General features: G+C 47.1%; 1 protein-coding gene and 1 pseudogene across 1 annotated transcript in view; both read right to left on the bottom strand.

Annotated features, from left to right (window-relative positions):
- MYO1E (myosin IE) overlaps positions 1-3,087 on the bottom strand; it is a 261,215-nt gene extending 258,128 nt beyond the window's left edge. The window contains exon 1 of the mRNA XM_045286475.1: positions 2,902-3,087. Coding sequence (XP_045142410.1) covers positions 2,902-2,904 — 3 coding nt within the window. The 5' untranslated portion in view covers positions 2,905-3,087. The remainder of the gene's footprint in view (positions 1-2,901) is intronic.
- Positions 3,088-3,349: 262 nt separating this feature from the next.
- Positions 3,350-15,520, bottom strand: part of LOC101645421 — a 62,949-nt pseudogene continuing 50,778 nt past the window's right edge.

The raw sequence follows: 15,520 nt of genomic DNA on the forward strand, positions 1-15,520 counted from the left end.
AAGGCTGTTTGCTTGTTTGTTTAGCGTCTGCTTGCTGGGCTATCTATTTTTTTAACCAAGTGTATGTGCACAAATTTGAGTTTGAGGCCCTTGTCATTTTGTGTGTGTGCTAACAGGCCTCAGTTTACTACAAAAAAGTAAACAACTTGGAGTCCACCCTCTGAGCCCATTTTTGACTGACCTATGAAACAGAACTGTGTTCCACAGTAAGTTTGCAGGAGGAAGATATGAGGCTAATTTATAACTATGCCCATGGCAGTCCTGCCTATGAGTCACAATTAACGGGTCTTAGGCGAGCGATGAGTTCTGGTGGAGAGCCTTCTAACCTGCCATGAAGACCTCCCTCCCTCTCTCTGTCTCTCAAACACCCCAAACCAAAAAAACCCCACTCACTGCCGTGGAGTCTAGAGGACAGGGTAGACCATAACTCTTCAAGTCGAAAGTCCCTGTCTTTCTCCCACGGAGAGGCTTTCTAACAGCTGACCTTAGGGTTAGCGGCCCAACCCATAAACACACACACACACACACACACACACACACACACACAATGGCGGAAAAGTGCAGTTTTGAAGCCCGCCAAGGGCCTACTGGTGAATTATATTCTCCCTGCTAATCCCCAGCCACACCCCCAAAGCCTGTGTCCCTTCTGCTCTAAGCAGCTGAGGAATACAGCTGGGCAGGCCCAGACAGATGTGAAGCCCTGAATGATTCAGCTTGAAGGGGTCTTAGATAAACAGTAAACATCATAACTGAGCTTCCTGATTATTTAAGATGTGGATGCTCTGTTCTTCTAAGGCAACTCACTCCACGTGTTATCTGGTGTCGCATTTCTTCTTCCTTCTTTGGCCAGATTACTCTAGATCAGGTAGATCTCACCATGGCATGGGTCCAACTTCGGGACAGCCAGCTGTTTCAACTTTTCTGTTGGGAATTGTGGCCTCAGCAACCGTATCGGATGTACAGATAGTCTCCTGGCAGCCCGCACCCTGTCCATCTGTGCTGATGGCAGGGAGCCCATCAGTAGGTAAGTCATACCCCCAGAGGCTGAGGACAAGATTCTGGAAACCTCTCTTCCTTAGGAGGTACCTCCTCTGCACCCCAAAGTTGTCTGCCCATGTGCAACCACAAAAAAGATTAACGAAAGGGATGCTCATTTGTCAAGGTACCACTGGCATAGTTAAATTCAGGAAGATTCTTGAAGCTCCTGTCATAAAAACACATTGATTTTTTTGGTCATATGGAACCATGAAAAATAATTACAGCAATTGTAAAGTGCTAGAACGATCCTCCAGCTAAATTCAAGTGGCCAGATGACCACTTGGGTAGCTCCACCCACTCCACTCAATGTAAATGTTCTCACTAGAAATGGCAAAAACTACGAAGGTAGACTGGCTTTCTTGAACCCTAAAATTGCAGGAAGCTGATTTGTAGATAGGGTGTCCACTTAGGTGGGGGCAGCGTGAAATAATTTTGGACCACGTAAGGGGGAAAGTTTTAGCCAAAGACGCCCTTTTAAAAGGTTTGTTTGTTTTTAATCATTCATTTACTAAACACAGCTCCCAATCAAAAGGGGCAGGAGTCTTGCATGCAGATTTCACCGACCTTAGTACACTCCCCCCCAAGCTAGCCATGAGGACTATACATTTTTAGATCCCTTCGACGTTGCTTAGCCTCATCACTTCGCTCCACTTTCACAGTCATTAAAACATACACAACCCCCACCCAGGGAAAGACCAGTCCAACCACCTCAGCAGGATTATTTGAACGCCAAGTGTGGAAACTCGGCGGCCTCCTGGTGTACCTGCCTGTGTTCGGACGGACCACCACGCTCGGCAAAACAGACTCCTTGTTCTTGTGTCTCGGAATAAAAAGTGCACCAGAAGCGAAGCCCAAGGGACGTGGCTTTTTATTGTGCTTTTTGAGTGTGTGCAGGGGGTGGGGAGGGGCGGGGTGCTGTTCAGAGAAAAAGTCAGGGAAAAAGTGAGTGAGAGAAGGGGCCGTCCCTTTCATGTCACCTCAAAGTACCAAAGGGGGTGGCAAAAAAATGGTAATAGACGGGGTCTCCTTTGCATCGGAACTGATCGCTGTACCCGCGAACAGCCCCGGTCCCCTGGCGCTGGGACACGGGACGGGAGCCCTCCCTCGGGAGGTGTTTACTCGGCCTTCTCGGCACAAAGAGCCCATGGCCGGTGCCCCGCACGGGGCTCGGCGGCGTGGCTCCCAGGTCACTTTCGCTCTCAGCAGCCTGCCCACCGCCAGGTGCTCGTCCTACCTGGCGCCCCTAGCAGGCTTGGTGCTGCCCGCGTCCCAGCAGGCCGGTGCCGCCCCCGCCAGGGCTCGGACGCCAGGCAGGGCAGCCGCGGGCGCTGGCTGGACCGCCCCACGGCGGAGGGGCGCCCAGGGAGCCAGCCTGCGATGGTGCCCGCTGAGGGCAGGGGAGCGGAGGGGACGTCATGCGCCCGGCTGGGGCGCAAACCTTCCTGCAACCGCGCCCCAGGGGCGAGGGCCAGCGAGGGCACAGGCGACTGCCCCCACCTTCTCAGCAAGGCGACAAGGCTCCCCCCACCCCCCACCCCGAGGGTTGCGGACCTGGAACACAGAGGTGCCACCCGCTGGCTTCCGACAGCTGGCAGCCATAGTAACCGAGCCACCAAAAGTTTCGCGACGCAGCGAGGCAGGAAAACTGCTTGCAAGAAACTTTTCCTTTGCCCCCCAACTCCTTCTTTGCAGTCCCGGTGTGCCCCCCAGTAGCAGGAAACGAGAGCTCGCGACGTGCCTCCTCCCGCGTCCACCTTCTCCGCCCCTGGCCTGGGCAGCACACCCAAGGTGGGTGCCCCGCGCGGGCGCTTCCTGCCCCATCCAGGCATCGGGCGCCCAGGGACGCGGGCACGGCCGACTCACCATGGTGACTGGCGCGGCGGGCGCGCCTCCACCGGCTCCGTCGGCCGCGGATCCGGGACCCGAACGCAGCCTCCTGGGCGAACTTCAAAAGTTGGTGCCCGGCGCCTAACACAGGCTCCCGACACCCAAGCACTCACAGGAGCCAATGGGAACCCAGAGGGGCTTCCATCCAGGCGGGATCGGCGGCACTAGGTGAGGGCGAGCGGGGTGGATCCCGCACTCCAGCCGCCCGCGGCGGGCGCACCGCTGCGCTCGGGCCCCGCGCTCGCCCCGGGACCAGGAGAGGCCGATGCGCTGGGCGCGTCCGGCCAGTTCTGTCTGTCTCGCCGGTTCTCTTCGGCCACTTACTCCGTGCTCTGCTCGCTGAGCCTCGTCCTGGGCCGGGCAATCTGTCCATAAATGGAGAATTCAGCTCCGGTCTGACCAATCAGAGTTTGTTTTCATAGCGTCACTCCTCCGGGAAACTGTACCAGCCAACAAGCTTGAAGCTGCGGGCGTTTCCAAAAGGTCCCTGGGTCCTGTAGTCCGGCGGCTGCCCGCCGCCCGCCCTCCGAAGCGCGCTGCTGCCCCAACGCGCTCCACTTGGCAAGACCCACAAGACCCTGACGGGGTCAACGGCTCCCTGGTTTCCACGGCTACTATCAGAGCAGGTTTAGCTTCCAGCTCGAAGTGGCGTGCTTTTCCAGAATGTTTCTTTCTCTCTTTTTTTTAAAGAAGGAAATATTTTATCAGCATCAAAGATCAGAGTCGTGGCAGCAGCCCAAAGGAAATCCTTTTTTCTTTCCAACGTCTGGGATTGGGAGGAAAGTCAAAAATATCATTTCCCTCACCCCTCCTTCTACCTGCATTTCCTTGGAAAACAAATGAAGGCTTAAAACAATTAATTTTTTAATTAATGGTCTGATGGCCGCGAATTTTGCACGTGCAGTAAGCAGGGCGTCGGAAGTGGGACATAGCTAATCTGGGCCAACCGTGGGAACATGCAAAGGAGAGTCGTTTGCTGTCGCAGACTAGAGTTTCAAGAAACCGTGTCGGTAATGAGGAGGTTGGGAGTGAGTTCAGTTCAGAGTGACTCCACGCGTCCCAGGAGGTTCCTAGGCTCCAATCTCAAGAGGAGAAGTGGACCAGATGCTTTCTCTGGTCCTGCGGAACCCCTAGTGAAGTCCAGCCTCTCCATGAGCAGCAGAGGGTTTAAACTGTCTCACTGCCAGGCCCTCGCTCACTGAGTCCACCCTGCCTCACAGCGACTCTACAGGACCAGTTGAACCGCCCCAGTGGGTTTCCACGACTATAACTCTTTACAGGAGTAGAAAGCTTCATCTCTCTCCCTCGGAGCAGCTGCTGGTTTCAAACTGCTGACCTTGGGGTTAGCAGCCCAACCAACATGTTTCCCACGACTCTACCGAGGCTCCGTTGACCACCAGGAAGAGAGTCTGAATTTATTGTGTTGGGAGGTCAAACCCCCAAACTCACTAGGGTTTCTAAGACTAAATCTCTCCAGAAGCAGGCTGCCTCCGTCTTTCTCCTTAAGAGCAGCTGCAGCGTTCACCCTGCAGACCTTCTGGTGAGCAGGGAAGCACACCACTAGGACTCTAGCGGGACCTCAGGAACTAAAGCTGATGGGCCATACCACGAGTGTTTACTCAGAATCTATGGGCGGTGGCCCTGGAAGCCTCCTGGACATAGAAAGTCTATGGAAAGGAAAGGCTTACTTTATGAACGTCTCTTAGAGCCGTGCACTTAATAGAAGATCGCGGAGGTTGGAAAGGGTGTTAGCAGCCATCATGTCTCGGAGAGATCAACATTATGAGCTATAGTCATACAATGGAATATCATTCAGCTACAAAAAGAAATGCAGTAATGAGACATGTTGCACCAAGGATGAACCTTGAAAATAGTATGCTGCCTGAAAGAAGCCAGGCACACAAGGTCACATATTGCATGATTTCATTTAAATATTTTATTTTTTAATAATTTTATTGACATCTCCTTCATGTACCATACAATTCAACGGTTTAACTGTATTCAAAAGAGTTGTGTATTCATCACCATCTGCAAAGACTTGGCATAGTGGGTTAAGTGTGGGGCTGCTAACTGCAAGTTTGGGGGGTTCAAATCCACCAGCCACCCTGAAAGAGAAAGCTGAGGCGGTCTGTACCAGGAAAGACCGTCTCAGAAGAGGCAGTCCTCCTGTGGTTTACGGGATCACTCTGAGTTGCAGTAGACTCCGTGGCAATGGGCCTGGTTTGGTTTGGGGGTGGTTGTAAATTTTGTGAAATGTTACTAACACTGACTTGCATAAAGATTGAAAACAAACCTTTTGTCTAAATAGTTTTAGTAATCATTTACAAGTCAGTCAACAAATTGAGTGCCTACTATAAGACAGCGTTGCTAGTATACATGGTCTAGACTCTGCCCTCACAGAGCTTATAACTGTGAGAAGCGGACTGTAAAGTAAAAAACAACCACAGTAGTTGTAGAAAAGATACCAATATAATGCAAAGTACTGGTAGTTATGAGGCACTCATCTGGTTGGGGTATGTGGTATGAACCGGAAAGGCAACTGTCTGGCATCTGTTGAGCACTCATTCTGCGCTGGGCGTGATTTCGATTATTCTCAGCTAAGCCTGATCCATGTCTCACTGTAGCATGTCTCAGAAAGAAAAAAAAAAATCTCTGCCATTGATTCGATTCGAACTCACAGAGGCCCTACAGGCCAGGGTAGAACTGCCCTGGTAAATTTACGAGACTGTAACTTTTTAAGGGAGTAAAAAGCCTCTTTCTCCCACGGAGTGGCAGGTGGTTTCCCATAGCAACAGCATGTAACCCCTGAGCCACCAGTAGTCCTTTCAAATACTTTGGAATACAGGTAGGTACATTAGGAACCAGCTTGGTTCTCCAGTACTGCTGTAAAAGAATTGCCTGCAGAAGCCTTTCACAAACGCGAGTTTATTCTCTCAGTTTGAGAGGCGAGCAGTTCCGACTCGGGGTGCCGGCTCTAGGAGAAGGCGTTCCCTGTTGGCTCTGGCGGAAGGTTCTTGTCTCTTGTCACTTTCCTCGTGTATCCCTTGGCTCCTTGACAGTTTGCATGTGGCACGACAGCTTTCGTCCCCATCTCTGCTGGCTTGCTCAACCTGCTCCTTTATATCTCAAAAGAAATGTACTTCAAAGACACTCGATACTAATATAATCTCATTGATATAACAAAGAAACCGATTCCCAAGTAGCATGTGACCACAGTGACAACTCGCGGCTGTCGTGTGGATTTTGACTCATGGCAACCCTAGAGGGCCTTAGGCATAGGAATTAGGGTTTACAACACATATTTTGGGGAGACATAATTCAATCTACAACAGGAACTAATGAACAGAGGTTGTCCAAAGTAAAATTTGACATCTGTAGCCAACACAGGAAGCGCTGCTCGGGCTGGAAATGGCACTTCGCCCAAAGAGTCCTCTGGGCGGCCAGCCCTGGACCACCGTTGGCTTCCCTTTGCTTAACCACTAAACGCTGAAACTCGCTTAGTAACGCATCCCCGAACTCACTGCGGATGAGGGAAGGCTGACTCAGCAACCCTTTAGGACAGAGTAGAATTACTCCTTCAGGTTTTCCAAGACTGAATCTTTACAGGAGCAGAAAATCACCTCTTTCTTCCTTGCAGAGCCCCGTGGTTTCAAACTGCTGACCTTGAGCTCGGCATCCCAACACTTAACTCCCTTAACCCACCACGGCTCCCTTTCAGTAGTCCACAGACAAGCTTTAACTCTTGGGCTTATTGAAAACGACCAGGAGACAATTGGTCAGTTGTCTTATCAGTTGGAGTGGGTCCAGATGGCACAAGGTTAAGTGATTGGCTACTAAACAGAAGGCAGGACCCAGGAGCAACTCTGCAGTGGAAAGATGTCCCTCTGCTTCTGTAAAGATTTATAGCCTTGGAAACCCTGGGGAGGCAGTTCTACTCTGTCCTATGGGATCACTATGAGTTGGAATCTGCTCCATGGCAGTGGATTTTGTTGTTGTTGTGGTTGTTAATTATCATTTGGGAAGTTTTAAACATTAATAAAAAAACATGTATTTGCCTTAATGATCTCTTTTCAATTTCTAGAGGTAGACAGAATTTTGAGGACGTTGCATGCTTGTGTTTATTTATGTATTAAAAATTATTTTATTGGGGGTTCTCATAGCTTTTATAATATTCCACACATCAATTGTATGACGTATATTTGTACATATATTGCCATCATCATTTCCATAACATTTTCTACTTGAGCTCTTGGTCTAAGCTCCTCTTTTTTCCCCTCCCTCCCCCACTCTCCCACCCTCCTGAATCCTTGATGAATTATATATTGCTATTATTATTATTTCGTATCTTACACTGTCCATTGTCTCCCTTAACCCACATTTCTGTTATTCGTCCCTTTGGGGGGGTGGTGGCTATATATTCAATCGTGTGATGGGTTCCCACTTTCTTCCCCTCCCCCCATCCCTGACCATCCCCTACCCTCATTGCTATTTCCATTCCTGAAGGGTTTATCTTTCCTGAATTCTATGTGTCGAGAGCTCTTATCTATACTAATGTGTTTTCCGGTCTAGCCAGATTTGTAAAGTAGAACTGGGTCATTGTAGTGGGGGTAAGGGGGGGTCGGAAGTATTCAGGAACTAGAGGAATGATGTGTGATTCGTTGGTGCTATACTATCCCTTGGTTGAATCATCACCACCTCTGTGAGGGGATATCCAATTGTCTACAGATGGGCTTTGGGTCCCCACTCCAATCCTCTTCTTTCACATCACTATAGTTCTTTGTTTTGGATCTTTTGATACCTGATGCCTGATCCTGTGGACGCCTCATGATCACACAGGTTGGTATGCTTCTTCCATTTGGGCTTTGTTGCTTCCCGCTTGTGTTTATTTTTCATAAATTCGTTATATACTCATTTTCCAGATTGAAATATGTGCATTTATTTGTGTCTAAACTTAGATTAAAAGGAGCCCTGATAGAGCACCTGTTGGGCACTCAACTGCCGACCAAATTGTTGGCGATTTGAAGTCACCGACTCTGTCTAAGAAAGCCCAAGCCAAAAAGCCGAGCGACAGCTACTGAGTCCGTTTTGGCCCACAGAGAGCTGATAGGCCAGAGCAGACGTGTTCCCGGACAGCTGAGGCTTGAAATCTTTCCCGGTGGAGACAGTCTCCTCTTTCTCCCCTGGAGCACTCGGTTCCTTAGAACTGATGGACTCCAGGTTAGCAGCCCCATGCCTAACCCCTCTGCCCACTCGGGCTCCTTTCCTGCAGAAGAAAGACCTGGCAAATGCTCCCTTCCACGTTGTTGTTGTTGGTGGTGCTGCTAGGTGCTGGTTCTGACTCACGTACAGCAAAACAAACACTGCGCCTCTTGTTCTGTGGCTTGATGTTCATTAGGTTTTCAGTAACAATGTTCCAGTGGTGTTCATAAGGTTTTCGGTGGCTAATCACTCAGAAGTGGACAGCCTATTTCTTCTTCGCCGTCTGTTCTTAGTCTGGAAGCTCCGTCGAAACGTGTTCCCCTTGCGTGACCCTGCTGGTGTTTGAAGTACCAGTGACCTAGCTTCCAGCATCACTGCAACGTGTGAGCTACCATCATATGACAGTGGTGCTCGTACACATGTGATAGCCAAGAAAACCCTGTGACACAGCTCTGCTTTGTCACACGGGGTTGCTATAAATCAGAGTTGAATAAAAGGCGCCCAACAACTACCAATTAAATTGTGAGCTTTAGTAGCACACAGATTTATATATATATATATATATGCACACACACACATATATATGTGTGTGTGTGTGTGTGTGTAAATCATTTTATTGGGGGCTCTTACAGCTCTTAAAACAATCCATACATCAATTGTATCAAGCACATATGTATAAATGTTTCCATCATCATTTTCAAAACATTTTCTTTCTACTTGAGAGCTTGCTATCAGTTCCTCTTTTATCCCTCCCTCCCCCAACTACCCACCCTTGTGAACCTTTGATAAATTATTATTATTTTCATATCTTATACTGTTCGCTGTCTCCCTTCACCCACATTTCTGTTTTTTTGTCTGCCTGGGGGTGGGGTGGGGAGGTTATACGTCGATCATTATGATCCGTTCATCCTTTCTCTACCTTCTCCCCCCACCTTCCCCCTCCCCTCATGGTATCCATACTTCCATTACTGTTTCTGAGGGGTTTATCTGTTCTGGATTCTGTGTGTCAAGAGATCTTATCTGTACCAGTGTACATGCTTCAGTCTAGCCAGATTTGTAAGGTAGAACTAGGGTCATGATATTGGAGGGTGGGGGGAAGGGGAAAGCATTAAAGAACTAGAGTAATGTTGGCTTGTCCCTTCCTTGTGACCCTTCTGTGAGGGGATGTCCAATCGTCTACAGACGGGCTTTGGGAGTAGCACACAAATCGTGAGCTCTTAATTTCTCCGAGCTTCAGTTGCCTTATCTAGAAAATAAAATGATATGCATATGAAGTGAAAAGATGTGCACACTTTGACTCTTTCATCCCTAACCCACACCATGTGCTCTAAGTCAGAGATTCGGGATATTCCTGGATGAGATCGAAGGAGCCAGGGACCCCAGAATTTCATGCATAGTGGTGAGGTTCCTTGAATGCGCCCTTTTCTGTAGAGAGAGTTAACAGCTTTCAGCAAGTCTTCATTAATTACTTATGAATCCCACTTTATTGTGCTGCTGCTAGGCTCCTTTCAGTCACTTGTGAATTCACAGGGACACCGTGTGTCAGAGGAGAATTGCCACATATGCTTCCCATCGATGGTCAGATGGGAGTAGGTCACCAGGTCTTTCTCCTTCAGAGCTGCTGGGGGTATTTGAACTGCCAGCCTTTTGGTTAGCAGCCAAGCACTCAGCAATCTCACCCGCGGAGCTCCTATCTTCACTCACCCAAACCACCGCTCCTGCTGAGGCCGTTCAATTTAAAGTTCCCCTGTTGTACTTCTGAGAGGAGTCACTGGGAGCTTTAGCTTCCTCCTCGTTAGTGGCTGGTGAGTTTACCTGCCAATCTTGCTGTTTGCAGCCATTTCCCTGATAGCGCCGCAGGTACTTGAGGCCGTTCAATTTAAAGTTCCCCTGTTGTACTTCTGAGAGGAGTCACTGGGAGCTTTAGCTTCCTCCTCGTTAGTGGCTGGGGAGTTTACCTGCCAATCTTGCTGTTTGCAGCCATTTCCCTGATAGCGCCGCAGGTACGTTGTCAGTTTCAGCTAGGGTGGCCCATGTCCTGGGAGAGTTTTCATTTATGCCATTATCCCTGTGGGATTATTAATTGCTCAACAAGGCCTAGTTTGAATGCTAAATGTATGGTCATCCTAGGTTTTTTTCTTACACCAAATTTAACAAAGCAATGCCCCAAAAACAAAAAAGCATCTCCTTTAATTCCCCTCCCCCAATTTTCCTGCTATCTACCTATTTTCAGAGCACGTAGAATATAGATATTTCTTTATTTTCAAGACCATAAAGGAAGCGGAGTCAACTGTAAAACTCCTTCTAGACACATGAAGGAGCTAGTCAGATGAGACTCTCAACACACCTGGGCCCAATGAAGTAAATGTTATATGAAAAGGAACGAAAGAAGCAAGATCTAGGTGGATCGAAAGCACGTGCCCCCCTAAGAATCCTTCAGTGGATAGAGTCTCAGGTCATCCATTTCACAAAACGATCCTCAAGAAGATAACACACTGCAGACAGACAAGGGGGCTTCAAAAAGTTGGTGGAAAGTTTTCATGATCTTTCCATTCCACTTCTCCATGAACTTTTCGAAGCCCCTCCATAGGATAAAAGAACACCCACAACACACTCGCAACAAACAAAATTAAAGCAAAAAAGGTCAGGCCAGAAAACTATAACAAGATGCTAATGCAAGCGAGAATTACATCGAATCAATGGAGGAGGTCTTGTTTAATTGATGTTTCCATAACAGGCGCCATTGATCAGATTCAGTAAGCTTCAGCTACTGAGCTAAGTGCTTAATATAAAAGCGGTATCCCTTACAATATCTTATTTAATCCTCCATATAGCCCTGTTAATTGCATTTGCAATTAAGTCGCTAAGTTAAGCCCAAGCTATATTCAGCCACTGTTACATCAAACCCATACATTTAAATGATTCCTCTAAGGAGTGATTGTGGTAGAACTGCCAGCCTGAGGAACATTTCCCCACGCCAGGCCCACTACAAATATGAATACACGTATTCAAACCGCGAGCTTCTCCAAACCAGAGCTCCGGTCTGATACGACTGCATATATTCACTGCCATCGACTCCGTTCCACTTATAGCGAACCTACAGGAGGACATGACTGAACTGACCATGGGGGTTTCCGAGATGGTACTTTTTTATGGGAGTAGAAAGCTTCATCTTCCTCCCCTGGTGGTTTCCAACTGCTGACCTTGAGGTTAACAGCTGAAAGAGTGACCACTGCCCAGGGCGCCGACCTCATTGCTCTCGAATGGGGCATAAGGATTATATTCGTACAGAGAGTACAATTCAACTTTCAGCGTTCTAATATGTTGATACTGACTTGTAGAAATTTTAAATACAAAAACAACGCTTCAGGAGAAAGGATTCTTGAACGTTTGGATTGTATTTATTTATTTTTAAAATCATTTTACTGGGGGGGCTCTTACAGCTCTCATAGCATTCCATACATCAATTGTATCACACATATTTGTACATAGGTTGCCATCATTATTTTCTAAGCATGTACTTTCTGCTTGAGCCCTCGGTATCAGCTCCTCTTTTTTCCCCTCCCACCCCTCCTACCCGCCTGGTGACCCCTTGATAAATTATACATTATTATAGTTTTCATATCTGACACTAACTGCTGTCTCCTTTCACCCATGTTTCTGTTGGTCATCCCCAGGGGCGGGTGGGTGGGGTGAGGTGGGGTGTGGTTGTTATGCCTCAATCATTGTGTTCAATTCCCTCTTTCTCCCCTCCTTCTCCCATCTTCCCCCACCCTCCTGGTATCGTCACTCCCATTCTGTTCCTGAGGGACTCCGTGTGTCGTGAGCTCTTATCTGTACAGTGAACATGCTCCTGTCTAGCCAGTACTGAAAAGCAGGACTGGGGTCATGATAGTGTGGGTGGGGGTTCATAATAGTGTGGGTGGGGGTGGGGGGTGGGGGAATGACGATGTCCAGCCGGGCCAGGACCCCACAAAGAACCAGAGGCATTTTGTGTGTTTCATTGGTGCTATATTTTACCCTGGTTGACTCACCCCTTCCTTTTGACCCTTCTGTGAAGGGATGTTGTATTATTGTCTACAGATGGGTTTTGGGTCTCTGCTATGACCCCCCTCGTTCTCAACAATATGCTTTTGTTGTTGTTTTGGGTCTTCTGGTGCCTGGTACCTGATTCTGTCAACACCTCATGATCGCACAAGCTGGTGTGCTTCTTCCATGTGGGCTTATTGCTTCTCAGCTAGATGGCTGCTTGTTTAACTTCAAGCCTTTAAGATTCCAGACAGTATATCTTTTGGCAGCGAGGCACCATCAGCTTTCTTCATTGCATTTGCTTATGCACCTGCTTTGTCTTCAGCAATCGTGTTGGGAGGGTGGGCATCACAGAATGCCAGGTTATTAGAACAAAGTGTTCTTGTGTTGAGGCAGGGCTTGAGCAGAGGCCCAGAGTCTGTCCACGTCCTTAGTGTATTGCCATATAAATATATGTACATAAACCAATACCTGTATTTTTATAAATTAATATATCTACATAAGTGCACATCTATGCTTATACCTCTATCCATAGCTTTGCTTCCTAGATCTTTCCTCTGTTTCTTTTTACCTTCTTCCAGCCCCACCATCACACTAGCCCTTCTTCTGCCTCTTAGTAATTCCTCTCAGCTAGGTTGCTGTTGCTCCAACACCCTAAGGATCTGTCCGTCTTCCTCGTTGTTGCACCTCTGTCTATGGTGTTGTTTGCCCTTCACCTGCCTCCTCCTCCCACCAAATCCCTCTGGAACTGTAGGTCTAGTTGCTGTCTCCTCCAGCTTGCTTCCCATGCCTATCTTATACAGGTAGGCAAAACAACAATGACAAAGACAAAACAAAAACCCCCAAAAGATTGAATAAAAAGAGAAAAGAAAAAAGAACTAAAACTAGCAAAAAATCACCCCCCAAAACAAAAAAGCATACATAATCCCAGGTCTGTAAACTGACCTTTATGACTATCTACTACCTGCCTTGGGAGGATCCAGGAACTTTTGAATTCTTATCAATGGTAACCACCGGGAATTATAATGGTAGGGCAATGTCACACGATACTGTTTTTTCCTCTTTATTTAATTGAATTTTTTTTCAGGTTTCCCCCTGCACATTTGTACAGCATGTGTTTTATTTATTTATTTAAACTGTTTTATTGGCACATAATCCTTATACAATTCAATCGTTCCATCATACCAAGAGGAGTTGCACACTCATCACCACCATCAATTTCAGGACATTCTATCCTCTCTTCTACTCATTGTCATTAGCTCCCCATTACCTCCCTGCCATGCCCCCAAGAAATTACTAATCCAGTTATTGTCTCTATAGATAAATTTATCCTGGATTTCACATGCAGAAAAAGATACAAAGCAACAACAACAACAAAGTGAAACAGAAAGAAAGCAGAATATATTTTAAAACTAGGAAAAATTTAAAATGAGTCAAAAAGGGAAATCAAATGATGTGTTAATTTTTAACCTAACTGCGTCTGCAATAATCCACTTTTCAGTGCATTCCGCCTGATGGCAAGGCTGTTCACATCCCTGCTCTCTGGTCAGAGAGGATTCTCTGGAGGCTTATCCATGTGTATTTCCCCGTCACTTAACAATGGAAACAACTTTAAGGAGGATCAATGGGGAGATCAAATAATCTAATGTTGCATTTTAACATAACTAGATCTGTCTTAATCAATTTTACAATGATCTCTGACACATAACAAGGTTATTCACATCCCGAGATTATGGTCAGAGGAGGCTAAATCCAGGTGTGTGCCCTGGAAATGGATTTGGGGCTTCTGCTATCATCCATAGCTTTCTATGAACCAGGTGTTCAGAATTTAAACTCGGATGCCATCCTCTCTTTCGGATTTGGATTGTATTATTTGCAGTCCTTGGATCATGCAGGCTGGTGTGTTTCTTCCATGTGGACTTAGCTGATGCCTCACTTTGATGGCTGCTGGTTTGAAGACAGTCCTTTAAGACCCAGATGCTATTCTTTCTGACAGCGGGGCATCCTTTCCTTTCTTCACCACACTTTGCTGTGGCGCCCATGTCTTCAGTGATTGCTTTGTGATGGCAAGCACATAATGTTGTTTCTGATAAATTTCTCTGTTTCTTTACTGTCTAAATGATTTTGCCACACTCCCCCCAGAAATTATTTAAACATACGGTTGAAAATGGCAGCTTATTGTAAGCATATCTTTATAGACTTACTATTATATTTTCCCCGATTTAAACCAATGTTTTCATTTCTTCCTTTATCCTAGTTTCAATTTGATTTTGAGTTTAGAAGTTAAGACCTAGGGAGTCCCTGAGATATATAAATAGCTAAGCACTCAAGTACAAACCAAAAGGTTGGTGGTTTGAGCCCACCCAAAGGCATTTTCAGCAGACAGGACTGGCGATCTGTTCCCTAAAGTTGACAGCCTTGAAAATCCCACAAAGCAGTTCAACTTTTCACACACAGGGTTACCTGAGACAGAGGGGCCTTAACTGACAACTACCAACAAGGTACCACCTAATGGCTTCAGATCCATGAGGTAAACCGGAAGCAGGAAGACAGCGAACCCAGAGAGGAAATACGAAGAAAACCAACAAATTATGGGGCCTGAAACTCATGCCACAGAACAATGTGTGCACGAAGTAACGACTGAAAAACAAATTTGCTATGCACACTCACCTAAAGCACAATAAAATGTAGAAAAGATCAGCCCACCCTTTATCTGGATGTAAATATGACTCAGCAATGAATAAGACTACTTCCAGCCCCGGTGGTGCTGTTGGGTAAACCCCAAACCACCAGCCTTTCACTGGGAGAAAGCAGAGACCCTCAGCTTCTGTCAAGCTTTTCAAAGCCTTGGAAACCCGCCACAGGTGCACCAGGAGTCTAGTCCACTAGACGGCGCTGGGTTGGGGTTTGAGTTTTATTTTATTAATTTAATCATTTTATTGGGGGCTCATACAACTCTTATCACAATCCATGCATGCATCCATTGTGTCAAGCATATTTGTACATTTGTTGCCATCATCGTTCTCAAAACATTTGCTTTCTACTTGAGCCCTTGGTATCAGCTCCTCATTTCCCCCCTCCCTCCCCGTTCCTCCCTCCCTCATGAACCCTTGAAAATTTATAAATGATTATTTTGTCATATCTTACACTGTTCGACGTCTCCCTTCACCCACTTTTCTGTTGTCCGTCCCCCCAGGGAGGAAGTTATATTTAGATCCTTGTAATCGGTTCCCCCTTTCCACCCCACACTCCCTCTACCATCTTGGTACCGCAACTCTCAGCACTGGCCCTGAAGGGACCATCTGTCCTGGATTCCCTGTGTTTCCAGTTCCTATCTGTACAAGTGTACATCCTCTGGTCTAGCCAG

This window comes from Echinops telfairi, unplaced genomic scaffold (assembly GCF_000313985.2).
Source record: "Echinops telfairi isolate 266 unplaced genomic scaffold, ASM31398v2 ScPeMD7_8;HRSCAF=38, whole genome shotgun sequence".
NCBI lineage: Eukaryota > Metazoa > Chordata > Mammalia > Afrosoricida > Tenrecidae > Echinops > Echinops telfairi.